The sequence below is a fragment of the Babylonia areolata genome, chromosome 1, assembly GCF_041734735.1.
Source record: "Babylonia areolata isolate BAREFJ2019XMU chromosome 1, ASM4173473v1, whole genome shotgun sequence".
Classification (NCBI taxonomy): Eukaryota; Metazoa; Mollusca; class Gastropoda; order Neogastropoda; family Buccinidae; genus Babylonia; species Babylonia areolata.
The window spans coordinates 8,253,131-8,265,630 of record NC_134876.1 but is presented as its reverse complement, the minus strand read 5'-3'; the positions used below and the strand labels follow the sequence as shown (position 1 = coordinate 8,265,630).

At 46.5% G+C, this 12,500-nt stretch overlaps 1 protein-coding gene across 5 annotated transcripts in view; it reads left to right on the top strand.

Moving 5' to 3' along the window:
• LOC143275933 (uncharacterized) overlaps positions 1-12,500 on the top strand; it is a 105,493-nt gene that overhangs the window by 25,601 nt on the left and 67,392 nt on the right. For 2 of the 5 annotated variants that reach the window (XM_076580466.1, XM_076580545.1), the window contains exon 3: positions 1,918-2,066. The exons of 1 other annotated variant lie outside the window; for it this stretch is intronic. Coding sequence is in view for 2 of the 4 variants with exons in the window: in XM_076580398.1 (XP_076436513.1) it covers positions 3,238-3,271 (34 nt within the window). In the remaining 2 variants the exon portion in view is untranslated. Of the gene's footprint in view, positions 1-1,917; positions 2,067-2,264; positions 3,272-12,500 lie in introns of those variants that run through there. 2 more of the 5 variants (XM_076580398.1, XM_076580316.1) reach the window with 1 other exon arrangement.

Genomic DNA, 12,500 nt, shown 5'->3' with positions numbered 1-12,500 from the left:
CGCACACAAACGCACGCACATGCACTTACGCTCACACACATACGCGCGCGCGTACACGTTCACAAACACTCGCGCGCGCGCGCGAGGCCAGGGAGTAGACAGGAAAAAAGAGAGTGGGAGGAAGAGGAGGAGGTGGAGGCTAGCACGGGATGTGAGAATATGCGTATGATTGCACCGTACTTTATTTTCAGATGTCAATATGATCGTCTGACTGTGAACACATGACACCATTTGTCACGCGCCTATCGGCCTTTGGCATCATCACAACAGATCGTAGATAGTGCACCGAGTTCAGTCTGCACATCACTTGGTTCTATCTCTCTGTCTGTCTGTCTGTCTGTCTGCGTCTTTATGTCTAAGCTTCTCTCCAGTTCCCGAAAAAGAGACATTTGGCTTGCAAAAAGAAAAGAAAAGAAGAAAAAAAAAAAAGTGTGCTGGGGTAAGGATTTTCGCTCTGCCTCCTGTTCCTAGAATATCCTACTCCCCCACCTTCCCACTCGAAAAACGCAAAGCATCATAACGAACCCTGTGCACATGATTCAGAAATGAGAATTTTAGGGCGTGGTGAGGGTGAGGATTTTAAGGAAATGACACTAATGAGCGTGTTTTTGTCTCTCAATGGCGAGAAAAAGTGCTCTCTCTCTCTCTGTCTCTCTCTCTGTCTCTCTCTCTCACCCCCCCCCCCCCCCCACACACACACACACGCGCGCGCGAGAGAGAGAGAGAGAGAGAGAGCCTGTTACAGACGGATCACAAGGAGCGGTCGAAACTCAGGCTAGGTGCCGGAGACGACGCATGATTTTTGTGTCAGCGGGTCCCATACATGGAAAAAAAAAAAGCAACGTTTTTTTGAGTCCGACCTCGGATTTGTGTTCTTCATGCCTGTCCACCTGTACAAATTCATTCAAATAAGTGTGTGCTATTGTATTGGCTGTAGATCAGCGAGGATAGACTGGAAGGATACACCCTACGTAAAACCTCAATCCTTGAATAAAAAACGTTTTGACTTGGAGATCCGAGTTCTCTCTCTCTCTCTCTCTCTCTCTCTCTCTCTCTCTCTCTCTCTCTCTCTGTGTGTGTGTGTGCGTGTCTGTCTGTCTGTCTGTCTGTGTGTCTCTCTCTGTCTCTGTCTGTCTGTCTGTCTCTCTCTCTCTCTCTCTCTCTCTCTCATACAGATACAAAAATATGTGGCACTGCATGAGACCTTTATCAGTTATATATGTGTGTGTGTGTATGCGCGCGCGCGCGCGCGTTTCCCTCCTGGCTGCATTTTATATGATGATAAATGTTATACGAGCATAAACCAGAAAATGGCACCAAAAAATGATGCTTTTATTGTCGCTGTTTGGAGGTGTCTTCACATTGTGATATGTATTTACATTAAATTGCGACAGTTTGGGTTTGCAGCCTGGAAGGTTTTGATAAAGCAGTCGTTAACTTGAAGAGCACTACAAACAAACAGGTAATCGCTGTTTTCAAACTGAAGAAAACAGCGCGTTTGAACCAGTTTCAAAACTGCTGAAGATCTCGATGAAATTTGCTTCTTCATAAGGAATAGGGAAGAAAAATAGGTAGAGAGAAGAGATTCGTGCAGTAAAAGATGTACGTGCATGACCCGCACAGTAGTAGAAACACCACTCTCCCGACAAAACCACGCAATTCGTTCATAAACTGATCTGGGATGAAAGGGGGAATCAACCAGTGTCGTCTCCAGCCGCACCAGCATTATAAACAATACAATTACGACTTTTGTGATTGTTCTTGTGTACGTATGTATGTGCTGTTACGTATCCCCTCCCGCGCCCTGAGGGGAAAAAAAAGCTGACTGTTTGTTCGCTCAGTGCAGCTGGCAGATCAGCTGACAGTCCTCCGCAGCTGTATGTAAACAGCCCCCTTGTGCTTCTCTGTTCTTGCCAGCTCCTCCAGCACCGCTCTGCCTCCCCGCAGCCCCTCATCTCTCTGTCTGCCAGCCCCTGTCCTGGAGTTTTCTTCTACCTGTCTGCGGCCCTGAAGCGTCGGCCCCTCTCCCGCCTTCTACCACACACTCACGCCGTTGGGTTCTGCCGGTACGTACCTGTAGTTTGTAGGGCCAGAGAGAGAAAGAGAGAGGGTGGGGGGAGAGAGGGAGAGAGATGTGCGTGCGTGTTGCATGATGCGTGTGGGTGTGGGTGTCTGTATGTGTGTGTGTGTGTGTGAGAGAGAGAGAGAGAGTTTTGTGAGGGACACAGTGGCTTGAGTTGCCGACGAGTTTCTAGTTACCGGCATCACTTTCTGGGGCCGTGCAGCCAGCTTTAGGGGGCGTGGACCAAGGTGATGGGCTTCCCTGTGTAGGACGTGCCCTACCCCCTCCTCCCTCCTTGTCGGCTTCTACACAGGAGAGCTTGCGCCTCGCTTGCCCGTGGACAGCTCGTCAGTGCCCACCCCCCTCCCCGGTTCCCAGCTGATATCTACCCCCAGTGTTTGTGGGGCCTGTAATCTGCATCAGCTGGTGGTGGTGTTGCTGCTGGTGGTTTGCGGCGTGTGTATCAACACCCGAAATCCCGATACACAAACGTAAACATGAGTAAGGTGCGTTGTTTGTCCGCAGAGAAAACCTGAAGAATGGTGATCGGTCTCATCAAGTGGTGGTGATAGCTGTTCATTGAAGGGAATGTGTCGTCGGAACATGGCCCCGTTCTTTCTTTCAGAACGCTCTCTCCACATGTGCTGCAGCTTTCTGTCCATGACGAGGTTGACAGAAGCGGTAGGCCGTCAGTGAAGGTCCTCTACTATATATATTTAATAATAAAAAAGAAATTAATAAGAAAATAAATCAGAAAAAAACGGCACAGTGTTGCAGTGTAGGGAGTGTTGTTGTCTATCAGTCACGTCGCACGGAGAGGACCGGTCTCTCTCTTGCGGACTGGACGGACCCTGTCAAAGTCTCACAACAATAACACCTGGGGACGATGGGTGGCGGCAGCGGCGTCCAGTGTCACAATGTGGTGAACGTGCACTTTTCGCTGTGGCTCACGCCTGCTGCTGCTGCTGTTGTTGGTGGTGACCCAGCGGCCAGTTGCCTAGTGGTCTGAGTCTGTGATGGTGCTGGCGTGTGCCCTTCCCCTCCTGCTCGTCGTCCTCCTCGTCGTTGGTTGAATTTCATGGTGATTGTGGTAAGGTCTGGGAGGCGCCTCCAAGACCCCCCCCTAAACCGCCACTCTGGCGAGAACCACTGGAAATATACCCACCAAGAGAAGCATGGCATGCCTCGTCGACAGCGGCCCTGGCGTCGGTAAGTGAGTGTCCCCCTCCCCTCCTGCTGGGGGAATCCGGTTCTTAAGCTGTCCCCACCTCTCTCCCTCCCCCGTCTTCCTTCTTCCATACTGTGTCCTTTCCTCCAGTCCCCACAGCGCTCTCGTCATGTTTCGCCTTCTAACCCTTCTTCGTCCTCTTCTCTTCCTCTGTTCATCTGTCGCCGTCGTCATCATCGTTGTCGTAGTCAGAAGTCGTCATTATGAAAATATGCTAGTTCTTCGTTTTATTTATTTATTTATTTATTTTGGCACCCTTAATTTGTTTACGTAGGAAATGCATCGTTCATTAGGTCAGCCACTCCATTCGAGTTTATCTTAGCAGTGGCAGTGCTCAACAACTTGTGTTAAATATACATGTGTGTGTGTGTGTGTGTGTGTGTGTGTATTGTGTGTGTGTGAGAGAGAGAGAGAGAGAGAGAGAGAGAATTGTGTGTATATATATATATATATATATATTATTGTGTGTGTGTGTGTGAGAGAGAGAGAGAGAGAGAGAGAGAGAATTGTGTGTGTGTGTGTGTGCGCGCGCGCGCGCTGACATAGATTTGATGACTCGCCACCTTTTTTCTCCACGCCAGATTGACGCTGGCAAAACGACCCATCCCACTTTTTTTTTAATCCCTTGTAATCGTTTTCTGTCTCTTTTTTATTTTTATTTTTAGAGAATTTGATTTTTGTATCTTTCTGGGTTTTTTTCTCTCCAAAACTTCTTTCACTGATGGCTTGTTCGCATTATAAGCATAGAATAACCCCCGACATTATATGATATAAGCATAGAACAAACCCCCGAAATTGTATAATATAAATATAGAACAACCCCCGACAGGCAATTTCTCCTTCCGCATTTTCAGGACCAGATTCTCCAGGACTACGGCGAGGAGGAAAAAAAAAAGAAGTTATTTTCGTGCCGTACACGACTGCTCTTGACGTTGATTCAGTGGTGCGATGCTCGTTCATCAGCAAGGTTGTCCCGAGTTGAAATAAAGGTAACCAAGGCATCATTAGGTTGTTTCCGGGAGGGGAGAGAGTAAGAGAGAAGAGACCACTATCAAGCCTTTTTTCCTTTTTCTTTTTTGCGAGGTAGGAAATCCGGTAAGGCTGGCGTTGTCGGTGACCACCCCCTTCCCCCCGCTGCCCCCGTCTCCCCCTACCCGCCACCCCACGGAAAAAAAACAACAACTGACAAAGCGTTAATTGGACAAATCACATGCAAGCATGCTTACATCCAAACCATCCCCGAACCCCCTTCACCTTTTACCCCCTTTTGCAGTTCTACCCACCCCCTCCCCCCCTCCCCCAGTCCCCCCGCTCACTCGCCCATCTCTTCTTCTGTTTGTTTGGGGGTTTTTTTACGCCCCGGGAAGAAAACCGCACATAGGAGAGATAGATGGAGGAGAGTGTAGTATAGTGGCTGATAAAGAAGCTGTGTGGGTCTGTGTAGGATGTTTAAAAAAAAAAAAAAGAAAAAAAAAAGAGGGGAAGGTGAGGGTCTGTATGGGATCATTGGACTGGAAAAAAGAAGGTGGGGGAGGAGGAAGTGGGGTGAAAGATATTGATAGGAGGAGGATCTAGGAGGAAAGTGGATAGTGGTCGGTAGTATTGTGTGTCGGTGTTTCAGAGAGAGCTGTTGAGCTGCTGTGTGCTGTACAGACTGCACGGAAGATAAAAAAAAGAAAAGAAAAAGAAGATCGGGATTTAATGGTGGAGAAGTTGAGGGGTAGGAAAAAAACCCACCACCACCACCACCAGAAGAACCAAAAACCCAAGGCGTACGCACATGTCAGTGCAGTTGTGTGTCTGCATGTGTGTATCCCCCCTCTCTCTCCATGTCTCCAGTCTGTGCCCCCCCCCCCCCCCTTCTCTCCTTCCATGCACCCCCTCAATCAACCCGTGATTTTGTTTTTGATTTATTTTAAATTTTTTTAAAGAGATGGCGTGGGAGAAGTTTTTGGGGAGCTGGCTGGCTCCCTACAAATTCATTATGTTTAGTGTTTAGGACGCATACCGTCCATATCACGCTGTGTGAATATTATATGGTCCACAATTATAGTGAGTATTAGAAGACAGTTCAATAAATACATTTCTAGACTAATTTAAAAGGACGAAGTAAAGATGGGGAGGGAGGAGGTCTGAGAACATCACTTGAAAAATCAGCTAACTAAAATATGTTTAGATTATTTAATCATTAATTAATCATATCGCATACAAAAATATATTTCGATTATTTATTTATTTTCTGTTTCGTCGGTAAACACGAGTATTACAAATAACTAGTCGACAAGCGAATGCATTACTTTAGTCAGTTTACCTGTACCTAAGGTGACATGACCACTGTGAAAGGTACATAAAGACACCGAAAATTCCAGTTTCTACTTTCGGTGTCCGTGATTCTTAATCCCTTAATCCCGTTTTGTAGACTGGACGGCAGCAAGTTCCTTCTTTTGGGAGGGAGGGGTGTGTGTGTGATGGGGGTGGGGGGTCCAAGGCCGGGTTTGTTTTTTTTTAAGGTCACATGATGGACCCATTGAATAGTGGAAATCAGTTGTGTGTCTGCAAGTCACATGAGATGGTAATGGTTGACCACCACATCTCCCCCTCCCGAAACCTCGACACTTTCAGAAATATATATTGGTAAACCTTTTTCATTTAAATTTTGTTGTATGAAAAGAGAACTCGGTGAACATGTTCTGCTTATCACACTTCGTGATTCATCTGTCAGATGATGTTGCTTACAGCCCATCCGACCGCAAAGGGGGCCAACTGCATTCACCGGTCCGATGGATTTATATATATATATATATATATATATATATCTTAAATAGATATGATAGCATCAGCACAACTCTTGGTCAGCCAGCCGTACAAGATACTTACTGTTGGTGTCCTTGGTTAGTGGGAGTGTTTGTTATTTGTTGTTGTTTTCTTTTACTGGCAAGCCCGAAATCGTTGCCAAGAATCTTGTATGTTTTTTTTCCCCCTGTTTCCTTTTTGTGGCCATTAATGAAATAGCATTGAGCTGCCTCCGGTGTTATCGGAACACCGTGAAGCGGCAAAGGCCCGATGTTACAGATGACTGCCGACACTCTGGCACCGGCGCAAGAACAATTCATGGCTTTCAGACAGCAGTCTCTCTCTCTCTCTGTCTGTCTGTCTGTCCTCTCTCTCTCTCTTTCTCTCTCTCGCTGCCTCTGCATCTCTCTCTCTCTCTCTCTTTCTCTCTCACCTTTTCTCCTCATCCACCCACCCACCCTACTCTCCCCCACCCCTCTCGCTCTCTCCCTCCCTTCACCTTCTCCAGCCGTTAAATAGTTCCTGACAATGCTGCCAAAGTCTCTTGCGTGTTCCTTGTGATGCCAAAGTGCGGGCTATTGGCAAAGCAGACATTTTTCCTTTTTTTCTTTTCCTTTTTTTTTTCTGGCCTTTTTTTTTCTTTCTTCTAAAGGCACGTGGTACCGGTGCGTGATGAAAGACCGTGGTCCAAAGCATGGTGGGTGTTGGTGTGTGTGGGTGGAGAGACAGTGTAGTGTGTGTGTGTGTGTGTGTGTGAGAGAGAGAGAGAGAGAGAGAGAGCGGATCTGGAGGGTTGGGGCCGGAGGAGTAGGGGAGTTCAGAAGTGTGTGGACTGTTGTTGCTGTCTTTCTTCTTTTACTGTTCGTACAGAAATAATGCATGAACACGAACGCACACACACACACACACGTATGCACTCACAGACGCGCGTGCGCGCGCTGGCACACACACACACACACTCGAGCGCGCGTGTGCTCTCGAGAGCACAAAACTGAATTAGATTCATTGAATCCGTGAGAAAGAGAGTGTGTATGTGCGTGTCACAGTGTGTGTGTGTGTGTATGCGTGTGTTTGCGCGTGCGGAAATCTATTTATCAGGGAAAGAGAGAGAGATGGGGGAGGAGGGATGCGGGCGGTGGGGGGTGGGGGTGGGGGGGGGGGACCAGACAGACAGAATAAACGACATGAAAACACAATGTTGATTACAAACGATCAATGGACACTCTTCTTGACGATGAACCGTCCCTGAACATGGTAGATCCCGAGCGACATTTCCTTATCGCTCCCCACCCCATCGATCATGTTATGATGTATGTCTTGGTTTGCTCTTGGCTTTCAATGAGCTTCCGGCTCCCAGCCACGGAGAGAATGTCAATCTCACCCGGTCACATCGATTGAGAAGAACAGCAGCAAGTCGCGAACATCCAGTGGAGTCAGTGGCAAATCGAAAGGAGAAGCGAAAGAAAAAAAGTAGGAAGAAAAGCTGTCATGCAGCTTGCATCTGAAAAGTTTTTCATCGCATGTTGTTCATCGTCACGATAACGTTTTAAAGGAATAACCCACAGTTGAGGATCATGAAAAAGGAAAGAAAACAAAATAAAAAGATTTACGTTGATGGAAGATGGATGTTGACACTCATCACAGGGGAAAGGGGGTGACCCGGTTGGGTGGGGTGGGGGTGGGGGGTAGGGGAGAGAGCTGGAAGCGGCTTTTTTTTTTTTATGTGTTGTGTGCCTGGCCGCATAGATTTTGTTGGGAGTCGAAAAGTCCGGGGGCCTTCAGTATAACCTGGCGTCGGTTCTGAATGTTATCAACCTGCCCCCCATCTTGATGTTGCCATGATGGTGGTGTCAGTGTAGTGTCAGACGGACCCGTCTCCCTTCCCCTGCTTTCCCATGATAGTTCCTACCCCCCGCCTCCCCCCACACCCTCTCACCCCCTGGCCGAGCAGTTATCATATCAGCCGATGTGGCGGTGTCGACGTGAAACTGTTACCCGACTGTAACTGAAGCAGCGAGACTCAGTGTGTGGTACTTGAGAGTATCACGATGGTTCTGTGTTAGCAGTCATTGCGGCGATAACACGGAGAAAGTTTAGTCATGACAGTCAGTAGACGATGGGTGAGTGATCAGAACTACGTGAAGTTTTTCTCTTCTGCCCCTGCCCACCCCACTCCCCCCCACCCCACAAAAAAAACCAAAAAAAAAAAACCCACCCACCCCACTCCAAAAAAAAAAAGAAAAACAAAACAAACAACAACATAAAATACCCCCACAACAACAAAAACAACAGCAACAAAAAGAGGATGCGGATGCCTAATCAGCAGATGGAGAAAACACAATCCTATTACATACGCATGGAAAAGCCCACGCTTTCTGAAGAAAAACGGAAGTTGCTGCAGCAGGCTACGGAGGGGGAAGAAAAGAAGAAGAAGAAGAAAAAAAAGTATCATCATGGAAAGACGTCACAGCAGTCAGAGGGCACAGGTGCTGTACTTGCCCACCACCTCCTCTACAACCCGCCTCCTTCCCTCCCTTCCGCTGTGCCCCGTAGTGCCGGACATTTCCTGTCGCTGGCTGCTATCAGTGAAGAGGAGGGGTGCGGAGGGGAGTGGGGGTGGGAGGTAGCGGGGTGGAGAGAGAGAGCTCCCAGACAGGCCCCGGGGTTTCCCGACCTTTACGACCTGGCTGTCTCACCACTGACCTCCCGCAGGGGGGCCTAGGACGGTATATAACTGATATGGAGCTCAATAAACATAGTAGAGAGGGAGGAGGGTGTGGGAGGGGGGGAGGGGGGGTCACGATAGAGCAGGTGCTTGTGATGCGGGGTAAGGGTAGTGGTATTGCAGAGGAAGGAAGGAGGGGATGTGCATGTAGGTTTGGATTTTTTTTTTTTTTTTTTTTAAATGGCATCTGGTGCATATTTTAATTCTCTGGAAGCCTAGTTCAGTCGCAGTGTGTTACTGAGAAAAACGTGGCAATGCAGTAGTAGGGTCAGAATCAGACTTTCAGTGTGACGAGAACCGAGGACGTGGTCAAACGTTCCAAGAACGTTAATCCTTTGGTCCTTTTGGGGTGAGAAAGATACAACAACAGCCAACACACGTTCAATCCTCACTTTAACCCAGTCAAGCCAAACAGTACAAACACAAAATATCAATAGATAAATACATGTTTTTAAAGATAGGTAAACCTCGACATGTTAAACCTTACATTCCTTTAGGTAGACATATCTCTTAAAACATACTTGAAACCTTTGATAAGATTAACCTTACATTCCAGATAATTATTACTGTGCAAGAAATTGTTCTACATTATTTCTGATTCATTTCTGTGTCTTTACTTTTAACTCAACACTGGCAGGATTTCATTCAGATGGTACACTGTCTTTCGAGAATATTTGACAAGTAAGCAGTTGTAAATGTATTCTGCTTTTCTTTCGAATATCTTTGGATGTGAAGAGTCGATTAGATTGAGGCTGCCAAGCAACAGTACTATCGAATGGTAAACTCATGTTGAGTTTTAAAGCGCTCTGACGATTTTACTTGTTGGGGATTTGCGAGGGAGCTATCAGAAAATTGTGGAGAAGAATCAAAATGAAACACAACAAATAGAACAAACAAAAAGTAAGGGGAAAATTATCGAAAAGATATGATTCAAAACGAATCCTTTAGAAACGGTTGCTGTCTCTGTTGTTTGGAACGCAGTTTCTTTTGCGTCGGGAATGCAATTCTGAATGATAATTTATCAGTCCATGAATTCTATCAGCGTCCATACTAAAAACATCCTTCAACCTTTATTATTTTATTTATTTATCTCGTTATTTGTTGTTGATTTTTATAGGCGACCGGTAGAGAAAGCGGACTTTTCTCGACCTTTAAGGCAGTATCTGTGAAGGCTCTTGGCGTTATCTCCATGGCCTGTGACTGGTTCCAGCTCCAGCCGGGAGTGTCTGGGGCACCAGGACATGTATCATAGAAACAAGGGAGCGTGGCGCAGGGCTGGGAGAGGCAGGGGATGGGGTAGCTGGTGTAGTGGTGGTGGGGGAAGGAGAGAGTGGGACGATTTTGGAGGGTGGGGGAGGGGGGGGTATTGTTCGCAACGCCACGCATGATTTCATGTTAAGCTTAAAAAAAAAAATCTTACAGAATGAAAAAGAAAAGAAAAAAAAAAAATAACAGAGGTGTTTGGGGAAGGGGGTGGGAGAGCAGTCCAGCATGATTATTGTAAATTATACATCTCTGTGTATTTGGCGGAGGTCTTGACGGGGTGTCTAATGTTTGAATAGCAATTCCCTTCCCTCCGCATATCAGGCAATTAAAAGGGAAAATAAGAACCTGTATTTGACATCATCTTGGCGTGTAAACGTGTTGTTGCTGTCCTGCAGTTAGGTGCCAACAACAGGTGAACTGATTTAAATGGCGGATTATCTTGGTTTGATTTGGAATCGTGTGGTGAGGATTAGTTTTTTTTGTGAACTCGGGCTAAGATCGTCTTGTTAACGATGTCTTTGGCTGTTGTGCTTGTTAGATTTGGGAGTTATTTCTGTCCAGCTTTGCAGACTGACGGTTTGTTAGCTGCTCGATGACTAACCTTTTGTGTCAGTGTGTGGGGGTGTGCGTTGTGGATGATTTCATTATTATACGTATAATGGCGTTTGGAAGGTTAACGACAGGCGCAGTAGCCTAGTGGTTAAAACGTTGGACTTTCAATCTGAGGGTCCCGGGTTCGAATCTCGGTAACGGCGCCTGGTGGGTACAGAGTGGAGATTTTTCCGATCTCCTAGGTCAACATGTGTGCAGACCTGCTTGTGCCTGACGCCCCGTCGTGTGTACACGCAAGCAGAAGATCAGATCTGCACGTTAAAGATCCTGTAATCTATGTCAGCTTTCGGTGGGTTATGGAAACAAGAACATACCCAGCATGCACCCTCCCGAAAACAGAGTATGGCTGCCTACATGGCGGGGTAAGATCGGTCATGCACATGAAAGCCCATTCGTGTACATACGAGTGAACGTGGGAGTTGCAGCTCACGAACGCAGAAGAAGGAAGGTTAACGGAGGACAGGTTTTTTGTTGACTGAGTCACTTTCTCATAGTTAATGTTTTTTTTCTGAAATCGTTACTCACGCACTGCTCACAGCACTTCCACTTTCTAAATGCTGATGTCACATAAACTTTATACAGATTCACATCCCAACGAATTTCCCTTCCCCCCCCCCCCTCTCTCTCTCTCTCTCTTTCTCTCTCTCTCTCGTTTCCTCTTCTGTTATTCGCATCCTTTACTTTTATCTTTAATTAAATTTATCTTTTACGAGGCACATCTGAAATTATCATGTACGCACTGAAAGCAAATCAAAATCGTTCGAGAATTGTGAATTGTAACAGAAATTATCAGCATCGTTGGTGCAATGCACTAAGAAGCAAATGATATTTGGTGAGGGGGAGTGGGGATAAGGAAAACAACAAAGAAAGCATACACAAGAAGGGGAAAAAACACTCAAAAACATCAGTGAATGGTTCAAATAACGTGTTTTATGCTTTTTAGAATCATCCTCAGCAGCTGTTTTGATACGGATTCCTTTTCCAGTTACGGGATTTTTTTTAATATTTAATATTGATATTTTGAACCCCCCCCCCCTCTCTCTCTCTCTCTCTCTCTCTCTCTCTCTCTTTTTCTCCTCACTGTCTTTTCATCTGTTTCGCCCCTTCATCATCTTCTCACTCTGTCCCAGCGCGTTTCGACCACCTTTGATCATATATCTTTCTTCTGGAGGTGGGAGAGGAGTGTATAGAAGTGTGTGTGTGTGTGTGTGTGTGTGTGTGTGGAAAACCGGAAGAGAGAGAGGGGGTGGAGGGGGCAGGAAGAAAGAAACGTGCCGAAACTAGACAGGCAAAGTTGTAGAATCTGTTTTTTGACAAGACAGTTTCGTGATCAAGGCGAGTGGCACAGACAGTTTGCGATCAAAGCGAGTGGCTTGGCGGAATGGTTGGTTTTCTGGGTGAGAGAGAGGTTAAAGGGAAGGGGTATACTAGTTATGGGACAGAATGTTAGTGTTGGCTTTGCCATCTGTGGTCACTTTTTTGGCTGCTTTGTTCTGGGGACTCCGAGCGATGGCTGAGAAATGATAAACAAAGATATCATTTTTTATGTATCTTATTTCACTTCGTTTCATTTAATTTTCCCTCGAGGTCTGACTAAGCGCGTTGTAAGTGGGTTACTCGTTGGTCATGCATTTGCTTAGCAGAGGTGGTGTAGCGTGAATGTGTTTGTCCGAACGCAGTGACGCCTTCTTGAGTAACTGAATTGAACAGTCGTTGCCTCAGTCTCTGTGTGTTGATATTTATCTCACTGTTACGGCTGACTCGTCTTTTAAATATTTCTACGGAACGAGAAAGTTCACGTAATCGGGGAAACC